At 40.4% G+C, this 14,805-nt stretch overlaps 1 protein-coding gene and 1 long non-coding RNA gene across 3 annotated transcripts in view; one reads left to right on the top strand and one right to left on the bottom strand.

Annotated features, from left to right (window-relative positions):
- Positions 1 to 103: 103 nt before the first annotated feature.
- The window catches only part of LOC123499585, an 18,045-nt gene continuing 3,343 nt past the window's right edge, over positions 104 to 14,805 (bottom strand). The window contains exons 2-3 of one of the 2 annotated variants that reach the window (XR_006673039.1): positions 8,288 to 8,363; positions 104 to 211 (exon numbers count right to left, since the gene is read on the bottom strand). This is a non-coding gene — a long non-coding RNA (uncharacterized LOC123499585). The remainder of the gene's footprint in view (positions 212 to 8,287; positions 8,364 to 14,805) is intronic. The other variant, XR_006673037.1, reaches the window with a different exon arrangement.
- The window catches only part of LOC123499568, a 6,192-nt gene continuing 1,171 nt past the window's right edge, over positions 9,785 to 14,805 (top strand). The window contains exons 1-3 of the mRNA XM_045247710.1: positions 9,785 to 10,459; positions 12,310 to 12,421; positions 14,460 to 14,622. Of these exons, the coding sequence (XP_045103645.1) occupies positions 10,412 to 10,459; positions 12,310 to 12,421; positions 14,460 to 14,622 (323 nt within the window). The 5' untranslated portion in view covers positions 9,785 to 10,411. The remainder of the gene's footprint in view (positions 10,460 to 12,309; positions 12,422 to 14,459; positions 14,623 to 14,805) is intronic.

The raw sequence follows: 14,805 nt of genomic DNA on the forward strand, positions 1-14,805 counted from the left end.
TTTTTTTTTTTACCTGTCGGGATCTTGTTTGTGGTTCTCTCTCTCTCTCTCCTTATTTACTTTTTTTTTTTAATTGTGGGGATCTTGTTTGTGGTTCTCTTTCTCCTCTTCTGGCTTCATTTTCCTTTTTTTTTTTCCATCTTGTTAGTGTATTCTTGGTCTTTCTCTTCTTTCCACTCTGGACTAGTTTCCCTGCAAGGTCACTCGGAAACTGCAAGTGTGCATTGACTTAACAAAATCAAAATAATTATTACAAAAAAAATCTTCAACAATGTGAGACAAATGTGATACCAACTAACTTAGCCACACCTGATTCAGCCTCCACATGCTTGCTATTGTGTGAAGTGATTGATTAAGGCGGAGGTTTACCAAAAAAATAACATTAAAGTCACTGCATAAAAAACTTTTTTAATTAGCACGACTAGGATTGTTTTGGGGCTTGATAAAACACTTAAAAGATCTGAAAAACATGACCCGTTTAATAATATTCCACAAAGTTTAGTCTAACTATTCGTATTTTCAAATTCAAATATTTTAACGGAGACAAAATAGAAAACAAAAATCTTTATACGACAAGGAATCTGTGTTTTCTTTATTTGGCTGGAAAGCGAAAATTTGTTCGTATTCAGAAAATGTAATATAATGTAATTTGGCTGTGCTTTACATCTCGACATTTTGATGTGTTTTGGCGCCATTGTTTTTATTTAGAGACCTTTCGTTGGACCGTGCATGTAAACAAACCACCCGGTAAGGATATTATATTTTAGCTATTAGTTAAACTATTTGTCGCTTCTAAAAGTGTAGTGTATACCAGCCTGGGAGCCTGTTTTCTTCTGGAGATTTTTAAAATGAGTTATGTACGAGTACGTAAAATATTGGGCCACAGGAGCACTTCCGCCCTGCCTTCCCCCAGAGGTTAGTCCACCAATGTTTGCCTGCACGTCCCTGTATTTCCAGACCCAGAATGTGAAGCAAAGCCAGAATCAACTACCAAAGTAGATAAATAGCCATTACTGTGTTAAATAAAGCGATGGTTATGTATACCCCTGTTCAAACCGCCCGGCTCCCACGATGACTCGGACCCAGACCCCGCCCCACCAATCCCCGTCCCTCCAAGTGTCAACTCGTCAACATTTCCTTCAATATCAGTGTTTCCTGCTGCTGCCCGCCTGGAATGCATACATTGTAGTGATAAGAGGAAGAAATGAGTGATGGAAGTGTGAGAGGGAGTAGTAGTAGTAGTAGTAGTAGTAGTTGTAGTAGTGTTATTATCATTATGTGTGTGTGTGTGTGTGTGTGTGTGTGTGTGTGTGTGTGTGAGGAAGGGCTTGTATCTCTATGCAACGCACGAACCTCAAGGACTGAATGACCTGATAGATCGACAGAAACACACAGAAACACCCCTCCCCCTCCCCCTCTCTCTCTCTCTCTCTCTCTCTCTCTCTCTCTCTCTCTCTCTCTCTCTCTCCATTGTTCAGAAAGGTGTTTATCCTGCTAAAATGTAGAAATCTTGTTAATCTCTTGCTAAAACAGTAAAATACCCCTAAAAACTCGTATGATTTTAACTATAGAGGTATATAACACACACAAGTTCCTTTCGCACGTGACTTACCATAGCATCTCTTATCTTGTGTGTGTGTGTGTGTGTGTGTGTGTGTGAGGCAGCAGCACATCACGTCAACAGGAGAGTGACGCGCTGTGATCATGTCTTCTCGTTTCTTCGTCAGGGTCATCAGTGGCTTTCAAACTCCTGAACTGGTACCATATTTCAACAAGCATTGGGAGAGACAGTGAGGCAGTCAGAATACGGCAGTGGGAAATTACTGTATCCTTGACTAAATCGTAACAATGAACATTACATCATTTCCTGGTTAAAATCTTAGTCGACTCATAACACCATTTAACTCCTTCAGTACTTTCATTTTGAGATTGGTGTACGATTAGACGATTTTATTGACATTAAGAAGGGTTTATGGAGGTCAGAAGATTAGTGGCCGGAGTTTTCACTATTTTAATTCCCCACGCGAGTTTCTGAAGCTGTAGAAAATCATCAAATACTAACCAGAATGAATAAAACGTGCTATGTATACTGAAGGAGTTAACAAGCCTAAACTGAGATTCTGGGGCAGACGAAAGGCTATGGATACCTAAAATAGAATATACTCTCTCCTCGAATATATTACAGTAACGTAGATTGTCAGTTTGCGCCTATAAATTAATTAAACTCTAAAATCTATCCCAAGTATCATTATAAGCCTCAATGTTGCTCCTAAGGCAGGCATAACGCTATGGGGGTGCTTTGAGATGCCTCAGGGGAACATGCTGCCCCTCACACTGCCGCGGGAAAGGCTGTGTTGACTGTTGAGCTAGGCTAGGCATAGTGTCTGGGTACAGCTGGCACCAACGCCGTGTTTCATCACAGCTGCAGTGGAGGGGGCGGGCAGTGTGGCATCGTCCTTCATAGTGGTGACTGGTGAGTGAGTGTGGTGACTGGTTGCAGCTGAACGTCCTACACACACACACACGCACGCACACACACACACACACACACGTGGCTATACCAAGGTGAGGAGTCGTATTGTTCGATCACATTCTGAGGCTTTAAACATTAGTAGTGTGTAACATTTTCTTTCTCTCGTTATATTGGTGTCAAATTCTCGTTAAACCATCACTTGTAATGTAAAGAGTGCATGAAAACCCTCACCACTTCATGTAACACCCTTGAAAACCATGAAAAATTGCTATAGTGTTTTTTCTTATAATGTAAAATTCCTGTCATTTCCTCACTAGTCTTGTAACGTTCTTGAAAACCCTGATAGATTGTAGTACAGTTTAAAAAGAGCCTTGGTGAGAAACATTTGCAGGATTTATGTGATCTTTCTCTTAATAATGATAAAAGTTTCCTGTCACATCCACCAAAGTATCGTAAACACTCTTGACAACCCTGATAACTTGTAATATAGTAAAGAATTAGGTTTGACACGAGAAAAATTGTAGTGTTTGTGATTTATTTATTCATTTATCTATCTATTGCTGTAGAATTCTTGTTAAACTTTCTCCAGCATAATAAACGCTCTTGAAAACCCTGATTACTTGCAATATACTATAGAAAAAGGTTTGGCACGAGAGAAATAGCAGAGTATGATTTTTTTTTTTCTTTATAATGCTATAGAATTCTTGTTAAACCTCTACCAGCATCGTAAACTCTTGAAAACCCTGATAACGTGTAATGTAATATAGAAACAGATTTGACATGAATATCTTTACAGGGTTTGATTTTTTTTTTTTTTTTTATTTATTTTGCTATGGAAATCATCTTAAACCTATAATAGCATCATAAACGCTCTTGAAAACCCTGATAACTTGTAATAGTAGTTTAAAAAAGAAGTTTGAGATGAAAAAGACTTGCAGTTTATATCATTAATTTTATATTGCTGTAGAATTCCTGTTAAACCTTCGCGAACATCACAAATGCTCTTGAAAACCGTGATAACTTGTAGAATAGTAGAGAAGGAAGCTTGAAATGAGAGAAAAAAATATGGTTTATATTATTAATTTTATATCGCTGTAGAATTCCTATTAAACCTTCGCAAACATCACAAACGCTCTTGAAAACCCTAATAATTTGCAGAATATTCTAGAAGGAGGCTTGAGATGACAGAAAAAAAATATGCAAGTTTATATTTTGAGATAAGAAAAAAATGGAAGTTTATATCACTTTTTTTTAATATTGATGTAAAAGTCTTGCCGTAGCCTCACTCTGAAAACCCTGATAAGATGCAATATAGTTTAAAAAGAAGATTAGGGTTTGTCTGTTTGTTTCTTTCTGTATAGTACACCTATTACTAACATTATCATCATTACTATAACTACTAGAGCTAATATTACTTCCATTACTATCATCATTATTATCATCGCTGCGTGTTAATACTCTGAATCAAAAACACCACCACCACCACCACCACCACCACCACCTCCTCCTCCTCCTCTTCTCGTGAGATTATTAGCATGGTAGACATCGTTGAAATATTAATTACGTGCATATAGTGTTTACAATGAGGCTTGTGATGATGACACATGCAAAGCCAAATATTATCAGTTAGGTGTAATTGAAATAGTAGGATTTTTTTTTTTCGGTCTGTCTCTCTCTCTCTCTCTCTCTCTCTCTCTCTCTCTCTCTCTGGTAATGGTGGTGGTGGTGGTATTATTATTATTATTATTATTATTATTATTATTATTATTATAGTAGTAGTAGTAGTAGTAGTAGTAGTAGTAGTAGTAGTAGTAGCAGTAGTAGTAGTTGTTGTTATTAATACCATTTTAAGGAAACAATAACAACATTCCTCCACTAAAAACTAACAATAAAAAAATAGATAAACAGGAAACGTTTTGAAATCATCACCACCACCACCACCACCACCACCACCATCACCACCACCACCACCATCACCACCACCACCACCACCACCATGCCCCCCTGGCCTGGACACAGCTGGCGGTCCTAGGCTGTTGTGTTGCTGTTGTTGTCGTTGTTGTTTGTCAGGGTCTCTCATTATTGCTGATTTCCTGAGGGCGAGACAACCTGTATTGGTGTGTGTGTGTGTGTGTGTGTGTGTGTGTGTGTGTGTGTGTGTGTGTGTGTGTGTGTGTGTGTGCAACGAAATTTTAATCAACATCTTCTGCTTCACTTTTTCTCGTCATTCACTTAAGCGTTTAATTACATTCCGTTACTACTTCTCTGTCACACTGCCAACTTTCACGCGTTATACTGAGAGAGAAGAAAGGGTAGCAGTATTATCTCATTCTTATTAATCTACCTCATTTTTTCCCCTCCCCTTCACTCGTTACTATGATCATTCACTCTTGCATTTAAACATATCGCACTGCCAACTTTCACGTGTTGTATTGAGAGAGAGATTAAGGCAGCCATATCATCTCATTCTTATTTATTCTACCTCATTTTCCCTCACCTTCACTCGTTACCATACTCATTCACTCCTGCATTTAACCCCTTCAGTACTGGGACGTTTTTACCTTTAGATTTGTGTACCATTAGACCATTTTTATTGACGTTAGGAAGGGTCTATGGAGGTCAGAAGATTAATGGCCACAGTCTTCACTATTTTAAGCCCTTCAGTACTGGAACACATTTTTACCTTGAGATTTGTGTACGATAAGACTTTCTATTGACATTAGGAAAGGTCTATGGAGGTCAGAAGATTAATGGCCACAGTCTTCACTATTTTAACCCCCACATAAGTTTCTGAAGCTGTTTAAAATCATCAATGAATATGGAATCGCGTCACGGTACTGAAGTGTTAACCATATTCTATTGCACTGCTAACTTCCACGTGTTATACTGAGAGAGGAGAGAAAAGATAGTTATAATGACATACACTCTTATATTCCAATTTCCCTCCTTCGTCTTTACTCCTCTTCTCCAGAATTCACTCGAGTTTAATTATGTTTCACTGCCACCCCTATCACTGTTCTTTAACCTTCATTTGTTATGCTGAGAGGGGAGAGGATAACAGAGGGGAGGGGAGGGGAGGGAAGGGAAGGAGAGGGGAGGAAAGCAGTTATAATGAGATAAGACTGATAGAGCACTTGGAGACACGAGGCTAAGGACACGCACACTTGCAAGACACAACAATGGCAAGGCTGTCTGTGTGTGTTGGGGCGAGAGAGGGGGAGGGTACGTCCTGTCTGTCTGTCTGTCTGTCTCTCTCTCTCTCTCTCTCTCTCAGGTACCCCAAAAATGAAGGTGCCTCTGGCGTTTAAAACCTCTGCTAATTGGTGACTCACTCTGATCGCTTATCATCTTCCATCGCTTTTTTTTACGGTAACTACTCCTCTGATCTTCCTAACTGCATGTCTCCCTGTTTCTTCCTTCTCTCATCTCTATTTCGTCCACTTCTCTAATGCAAGAATTAATCGATATTGTCAATCATTCATCCCTTTCTCTGGTGCATTGTGGAACTTCCGAACTCTCTGCCTGCTTCTGTGTTTCCTTCTTCCTGTGACGGAATCTTTGAAGTGGCAGGTTTGAAAACACTTGGGCTCTTTACAGGTAATCCCTTCGACTTTGTTTTGGAGACTGACACTCTGGTGAGCCTTTATTCACGTAGGTTGTCCTTGGCCAGTGTTCCTCTTACATAAAAAGTAGTAGTAGTAGTAGTAGGAGGAGGAGGAGGAGGTAGTGGTAGTAGGTATACATGTAGTGGTAATAATAGGTAGTGGTGGTAGCAGTAGTAGGTATACATGTAGTGGTGACAGTGGTAGTAGTAGTAGTAGTAGTAGTAGTAGTAGTAGGTAGTAGTGGTGTTGGTGGTGAGTGAAGGAGACTAAGGAGGGGAGGTATACAATAGTATGCTTAATCCAGTCACAACCAGTATACGCTGGATGCCCTCATCGCATGCTGGGCCGCGGCGGGCGTGTGGCGGCATCACGGGGGCTTCGATCGCCCCGCCCACACGCCCTTGTCCGCGTAAATACCCATGTCATCCCATCCCTGACCTGACCCGACCTACGCCGCGCGCGCCGCTCCACGTTCACATCAAAGCTTTCCCGTGAGTAACGTCCCCGCCACGCATCCCGCTGTCCGATCAGCGAGGTTAAGCAACGCTGGGTCTGGTTAGTATCTGGATGGGTGACCGTCTAGACCAGTGGTTTCAAGCTTTCTCTGGTCGTTACCCACTTTTCATGCAGGATACTTGTCCATGGCCCACCGCCCACTGCTAAGCATAACCCATGACTACAGGCCTACACTCAATACCTCCATATATAAACCACTGTAGCAAATCCGTCATTGTTATTGATTCCATGCATGTAAATTACCTCCACTGGCTACGTACCCACAACACTCCATTGGTTTTACACACACACCAGATTCTCAGACTATGACTCCCTGCATTCTGATACTTGGCCCACAGTTTGTGAAGCACTGTTCCAGACCTCTCAAACATCAGTGTTACCATCGCATTATCTCTCTCAATACCAACTGCCCTTTGTACATTCCTCTGTGAGTTATATTCCTTGCTGTTCTTTTTCTCCTCCTCCAGCAGTCTTCTCTATAGCAGGGGTTCTCAACCTGGGGTTCGCGAACACCCAGGGGTTCACAACAAGATATCTAGGGCTACTTAGATGGCTGACGAAGAAAGTATCTTAAATAGTAGTAGTTGTGGATTATGAAATTCAGTGCTGGCAGTGTGTGTTCCTTCAATCTCACTGCTCTGCTCTGGTTTTAAATTCATAGCGTTGGTTACAATAGTTGAATATGCAGAGAGAGAGAGAGAGAGAGTGAGTCAATAAATTACCATTCTGTTCAGCGTCAGATTATTGGGGGTTCGGGAAGATGGTCTTGTAACTCCGGAGGTACTTAACGGGAAAAAGTTGAGAGTCCCTGGTGTAGAGTGTGGGACTAACGCCACGTACAGATCGAGTCCATTGTTTCTGCCCCTCCCTCTGTGATTCATATCCTCTGCTGTTCTGTGACATCACCACCTCCTTCCCACCAACTAACGAGATAAATCAGTCAATCCACACACACACACACACACACACACACACACACACACACAGCCACCTGGATCCTCGTGGTAATCTAATCAGCGTTCCCTAAGCCAAGGTCCTTTGCCAAAAAATCCTGTATTGGAATTCGTTGATAGGCAAGATATCAACACTCAGAAAAACAAACAAAAATACTTCAAAAAGACAACAAACTCTCAGGAAATGAAAAAAAGTACTGACAAACAGACAGACCGACAGACAGAAACAAAGACAGACAAATAGAAACACAGACAGAAACAGACAGACAAACAGACAATCAAACCGACAGACAGACAGACAGACAAACAGAAACACAGACAGAAACAGACATACTAACAAACGACAGACAGACAAATAGAAACACAGACAGAAACAGACAGACAGACAGACACAGAAACAGACAGAGGCAAGACAGACAAGACAAACACATACAGACAAACAGACAGGCAGACAAAAATACAGGAATATGAAACTAACTTGGTATATCTTGTAAACAAACCTTCAGAAGTAAAAATAATAAAAATAGACCAACAAGCAGACAGAATGACAAACACACACACATACACAGACAGACAAACACAGAAATACACCTACCTACTTTAGAGACACGTATCCCTAACTTAACCTAACTTCATAAATCTTATCGATAAACGCTTGGAAATATGGAAAGACGTACAGACAGACAGACAAAAAGTAAAAGAAAATGATAATAAATAAATGAATGAATACGTAAGCTTACCCTGTTATGTCGTGGGAAGCGTGGGAACAAAATGATGGGCGTGGGAACATCATAGCGGGCGTGGAAATGTATGGTTCTGTGGATATAATAATAATAATAATAATAATAATAATAATAATGAAATTGTGTGTGTGTGTGTGTGTGTGTGTTAGTGAGTTATGTCTGTCTGTTTATCTCTTTAGCAATCTATAACCTTGAATTTTCCACATATGTTTATCTATCATTCTCTCTATTACCGTGTGTGTGTGTGTGTGTGTGTGTATGTATGTACCGTATGTCTTAAATAACATGTATAAGCGACTAACCGTGACTCTGAGGCGGAGATATGAGATAAGAGAGTCTAAGGAACTCTTATCAGCAGGACGAACAGTGATAAGGGGCCACAGCGGGCACCCCCCTGATACACACACAGCCTGCCCACGCTTCCTGCTCCTGGCCTGCAGTGCGTCACCGTGCAGCGAGGAGAGGAGGACACAGACAAAGAGAAACGTAGCGGAGGAAACACACAAGAGAAGTGGAGAAGAGAGAAAAGAGAGAAGAGACAGGAGAGAGAAGGAGGGAGTGGGAGAGAAAGGAAGCATACAAAGAGAGAGAGAGAGAGAGAGAGAGAGAGAGAGAGAGAGAGAAGGTTAAAAGTGCAGAGAAGGGAAGTGAAAGAAACGAAGAGAAAAAGGAGAGAGAGAGACAGAGAGAGAAGGAAAAGAACCAAACAAGAGAAAGGGTTAAGACGTAGAAGGGAAGTGAGAGAGAGAGAGAAAGAGTGAAAGAAAGGAAGCAAAACGAGAGAAAAAGTAAAAAAGACAGAAAATAAGTAAAAGAGAGACAAAGAGAGAGAAAGTGAAAGAAAGGAAGCAAAACGAGAAAGAAAAAAAAACTTAGAAAACGAGAGACGAGGAGAGAGAGAGAAAGTGAGAGAGTGAAAGAAAGAAAACAAAACAGAAAAGGCTAAAAGGACAAAGAAATTAAGTAAGAGAGAGAGAGAGAGAGAGAGAGAGAGAGAGAGAGAGAGAGAGAGAGAGAGAGAGAGAGAGAGAGAGGAGTGAGAAAGGAAGAATACAAAAGAGAGAGAGAGAGAGAGAGAGAAACAAAGGACACAGGAAGGAAGTGAGAGAGAGACGAAAGAGAGAGAGAAAGAGAAAGGAAACAAAACAAGAGAGAAAAAAAGGATTGTAAAGGTCATAGAAGGTAAGTGAAAGAGAAAGGAAGAGAAAAACACAAAGAAACAATAAAGAAACAATAAGAGAGAAAGAGGGAAGAAGAAAGGAAGAAAAGAAGAAGAGAGAGAGAAGAAAGGATAAAGGATAGGGAGAAGAGAAGTGGAAAGAAGGAAACAGAGAGAAATAAGTAAAGGAAGAGTAAAGAAGAGAGAAAAGAGAAGAGAAAGAAAAGGAGGAATAAGAAGAAACAGAAATAAAGAGACGAAAGACGAAAGAAAAACATCAAAACAAAGAGAGAGAGAGGGAGAGAAAATAGGAAATAGAAGAAAGAAGACGATAACAGAAAAAAGAAAGAAAACAGAGAAACAGAAAATAAAGGAAGAGAAAACGAAAATAAGGAAGAAAGAAGAAAAAAGTTAAGAAAAAAAAACAGGAAAAGAAAACGGAGAGAGAGAAAAGGAGAATAAAGGAGAAAAACTGAGAAAGAAGAAAGAAAAGTAGAAAGAACTAGAAAAAAGAAAAAAAACAGGAATAAAGGTAGACGACACAAAACGACAATAAAGAAGGCGAGAAAGAAGAAAAAAGGAAAAGAGAAACAAAAGAAACGAAGAGAAGAGAAGAGAAACAGAATAAAAGAAGGAAAAACAAGAAAAAGAGAAAAGAACAGGGAAAAATTAACAAAAGGTGATAAATAAAGGAGGTGGAAAGTGGAAGATAGGATGGAAGAATAGGTGTAAGAGAGAGAGAGAGAGAGAGAGAGAGAGAGAGAGAGAGAGAGAGAGAGAGAGAATGTAGCCTAACCTAACCTAACCTAACCTAACCTAACCACCACCACCACCACTACTACCATCATTAATTAAGAAGGTGGAAAGTGGAGGAGAGAGAGTGAGTGGAGGAACGTAGCCTATCAACCACCACCACCACTACCACCACCACTACCACCACCACCACCACCACCACCACCACCATGTCCACCTCCATTGAAGACCCCCAAGAGGCCAAACCTAAAACTAACGTAAGTAAAAGTTTTGGTTCCTTAAGTTCTTTTTTTTTTAATCTAAGTATTTTATCTATTTTATTTATTTATTTATTTTTTTTTGTAAAGTAATATTTTTTCTGAAGATTAGTGTTTGATTTTTTTTTTTTTTTTTTGCTTTCTTCGTCTTATTTATTTTTTTTTTTCATTTCTTATTCTATCTTGTTCTATCTATTTATTTTATTTATTTATTTATTTATTCGTAAAGGAGTATTTTTCTGAAGATTAGTGTTTGATTTGATTTTCTTTTTTTGCTTTGCCTTGTTTTCCATTTTCTTTTCTTTGTTTTCTTTTCTTTTTAACATTTTCTATGGTTCTTGTCTGATATTTTAAGTTTTCAAGATTTTTTTTTTTTTTAAGATTTTTGTTATATATTTTTCTTCATTACTTTTACTTTTTTTTTCTTCCTTTAAGTTTTTCGAAGGTTCTTTTTCATATTTTTTTTAAGTTTTCACGATTTTTTTTTCTCGAAGGTTCTTGTTTCATTTTTTTTTTAAGTTTTCACGATTTTTTTTTTCTCGAAGGTTCTTGTTTCATTTTTTTTTAAGTTTTCACGATTTTTTTTTCTCGAAGTTCATGTTTCATATTTTCCTTGATTTTTTTCCTTTCGAGTTTATTTTCTTTTACATTTTCTTTAATACTTTTCAATATTTCCTTTCTTTTTCAAGCTTCCATTTTCTTTTTTCATTATTATTTTCCCTCGATTTTTTCCTTTTCTCTTTTTCTTCGCTAATTTTCACTGATTTCTTTCTCTTTGAAGCTTCCGCCTTCTTTCATTTCTTTATCTATCCATTTTTCTCAGGAATTTCCCTATTCATTTCCTTTTTTCCTTTAAATTAGGGTGTAGGAATGATTGAGGGTGAGATGAGGGTAAGGAACGATAGGAAAAGACAGTCAGGGTGTAAGGGTGACAGTTCTAAGGGAAAAAATAGGGTGTAGAAAGAGTTAAGGGTGAAATAAGGACAGATAAGACAATTCAGGGTGTAAGAATAGGGTGTACGAAGAATTAAGGGTGAGATGAGGGTAAGGAAAGGTAGGAGATAGTCAGGGTGTAAGGGTGAGTGTTCTAAGGGTGAGAGAGTAGAGTGTAGGAGGGCTCAAGGGGTTAGGTTAGGTTAGTAAGGGTTAAAGGGATGGAAGGAGTCATCTGCCCAGAGACACTGTTTAATGCTACTGCTACTACTACTACTACTACTACTACTACTACTACTACTACTACTACTACTACTACTACTACTACTATAATTTCTGCTCCTCTTCCTTCTCTTACTTAAACCACATTTGCTCAGTGACACATACTTCCTCCTCCTCCTCCTCCTCCTTCTCTCGCTTAAATCACAAATCCCTCCTCCTCCTCCTCCTCCTCCTCCTCCTCCTCCTCCTCTTCTCCAATCTAGCATATCATCTCACTCTTCCGTCACACACACACACACACACACACACACTCTCTGAAAACCTTTGCTCTCACCACGACAATTTTCAAGGCCACAGAGATGATTAGCGGGGTTTTCAAGAGTGTTTCTCCTGTTAATAGCGTAGAAATAGTGTTAATCTGTCACTACAACCACAAAAACACTCTTTAAAACACTACAACTTCTATTAGAGCCTTTTGGAGTGTAGTCGTGATGGGTTGAGGACATTCTCTCTCTCTCTCTCTCTCTCTCTCTCTCTCTCTCTCTCTCTCTCTCTCTCTCTCTCGTAAGTGTAAGAGTGAAAAAAAGTTAAAATTTAAACATGTAAGAGATTTAATTCTTCTTATTTGTATTTTCTGCCTCCTCCTCCTCCTCCTCCTCCTCCTCCTCCTCCTCCTCCTCCTCCTCCTCCTCCAGTGGTGCTGCATTCTGTGTATCTTCGTGGTGGCTGGCGGACTGTGTTTCTTTGGGGTGTCTTTGGCGCTACAAGGAGACAGCAGGACCGGGTTTGTGCTTCTACTCAGCAGCGGTACGTGTGTGTGTGTGTGTGTGTGTGTGTGTGTGTGTGTGTGTGTGTGTGTGTGTGTGTGTGTGTGTGTGTGTGTGTGTGTGTTCTTTCTCTTTCTCTTCCTTTAACTCTTACATCTCCTCTTTCTCTTATTCTTCCTCTTCCCACTAATAAAACCAGAATGTCCACGTCAGATCTGCTTGCTACAGTAAAACACACACACACACACACACACACACACACACACACACACACACACACACACACGTCAGGTTTGCGTGCAGAGGTTCCCCACACGCACCACTAAAATTCACGCACGTAATCACACTCCCACAATTGGTGAATTTGCGGTGTGTGTGTGTGTGTGTGTGTGTGTGTGTGTGTGTGTGTGTGTGTGTGTGTGTGTGTGTGTGTGTGTCTTTTATTTTATCGTTTCATTGTCTTCTTTTATCAAATATCGTTATGGTCCCTTCCTTAAACATACTTCCTCCTCCTCCTCCTCCTCCTCCTCCTCCTCCTCCTCCTCCTCCTCCTCCTCCTCCTCTTTCCACTCATTCATTCACTCACCTAACCTAACACTCACTCACCTCACCGTATTCACCCACTCATCTATTCTAAATCAATCATTATGACCCATTTCTCTGACTCCAAGATTAGAAAGAACGAATAAAAAACCTTTAATATACATAAAATCCCCATTCTGATCACCCACACCCACCCACACCCACCTGCACCCATCCTACACCCACCCACACCCATCCCCAGCCACCCAAAGCAGCTATAGAGACCAAACGAGGCATAACCAAAGCATAACAAAAGAATATTGCTAGGTATATCAGTCAGCGCGGGAACCAGAACGCACTCAGCTCGTTTTCTGTTGAGCGGCAATCCGTGGCCAGCAGTGCGCGGTGATTGGGTGTCGTTAGCGCTACTCTATCCTATATCCCAGTTCCGGGGTGATACGTGGAGGAATGTGTGTGTGGTGGTGCGTGTGGTGGTGGTGTGTGTGTGGTAGTGGTAGTAGTAGTAGTAGTAGTAGCAGTAGTAGTAGCTATCTTAACCAAACCTAACTCAACCTAACTTAACCCAACACATCGCTATCTTATCCTCGCCTAACCTAACCTAACGTCACTTCCCTACAATCTTATCAAGGCACTTCCTCTCCTACCCACACCACTGCAAGCTTACCTCACCATTGCTCACATCCGCCACAACACCCCTCCCCCACACACACACACACTATCTGGACCATAAAGAGCTTAACACGTATTTCTTCTTTTCCTGTTGTGGTGTTCTGTTTGATGCTATTTCCTGCTGTCAATTTCTTCAGTACCAAGAGACGTTTTCATATTCACCCTGGTTACTGTTTGATTATTCAGCTTCAGAAACATGTCTTGGGTTCAGAATGTGGTAAAGACTAGCCATTTATCTTCTGACCTCCATAGACCCTTCCTAATGCACATAGAATTGTCTTATCATACCCAAAAATGTCTTCAGTACCAGAACGCGTTTACATATTCACTATCTCACGATTTTATACAGCTTCAGAAACACAGGTTGGGATTAAAATAGTGAAGACTCCAGCCATTCATATTCTGACCTCCATAGACCCTTCCTAATGCACGTAAAATCGTCTAATCGGTACTGAAGTGGTTAATGGTGATGGGTTGTGATTTACGATGGTGTTACTCAGGGATTATTACAAGAGGTGAGGAGAGCTAAGGAAGATGATTAATGAGAGTGTTTATGTACTGAGAGAACAGATCAGGGAACATTGACGAGAGGTGGAGAGAAAAGGAGTAGGATGCATTGAAGATAAATGAAACTGTCTGATGGTGTAGTAAGAAGGCAAACCAGGGAACGTTGGCGAGAGGTGAGGAGAGAAAAGGAGTGGGAATGCATTGATGAAGATAAATAATGAGACTTTGGTTATGTATTGAGAGGAGACAGACCAGGAAAATATTGAAAGATACACTGAGGAAGTAAAAATAGATAATGTGTGTTGTGTTGTGTTTAAGTTCCTCTGTACTATCTGTGTGTGTGTGTGTATGTTCCTCAGGTGGCCTCCTCGCCTTGTCCATCTGCGCGGCTATTGGGAGATTTCGGCCCCAGAACGAGGAGGACAAGACGACCCCCTCCCTATATGATGACCTAGACGACCAGCCGCCCTCCTACAGGCAGTCCTGGCGGCGATCCTTCATGAGACGCATCAAGAATAGGAAGTAGGTCCTGCCACAGCCTGCCATCCTACAGTGATCCTTCCTATACTCTATGTTATCCTGCTTTATCAAGTGTTCTCATCCTGCACCTCTGTTAGTCTGTATTGCTTTCTCCTTATTCCTTTCTTCTCTTTTGTTCTTTATTTCTTTCATCTTTTATTTTCTTTCCACACTTTTTCTCTCGTT

The sequence above is a fragment of the Portunus trituberculatus genome, chromosome 8 (assembly GCF_017591435.1).
Source record: "Portunus trituberculatus isolate SZX2019 chromosome 8, ASM1759143v1, whole genome shotgun sequence".
Taxonomy (NCBI): Eukaryota; Metazoa; Arthropoda; class Malacostraca; order Decapoda; family Portunidae; genus Portunus; species Portunus trituberculatus.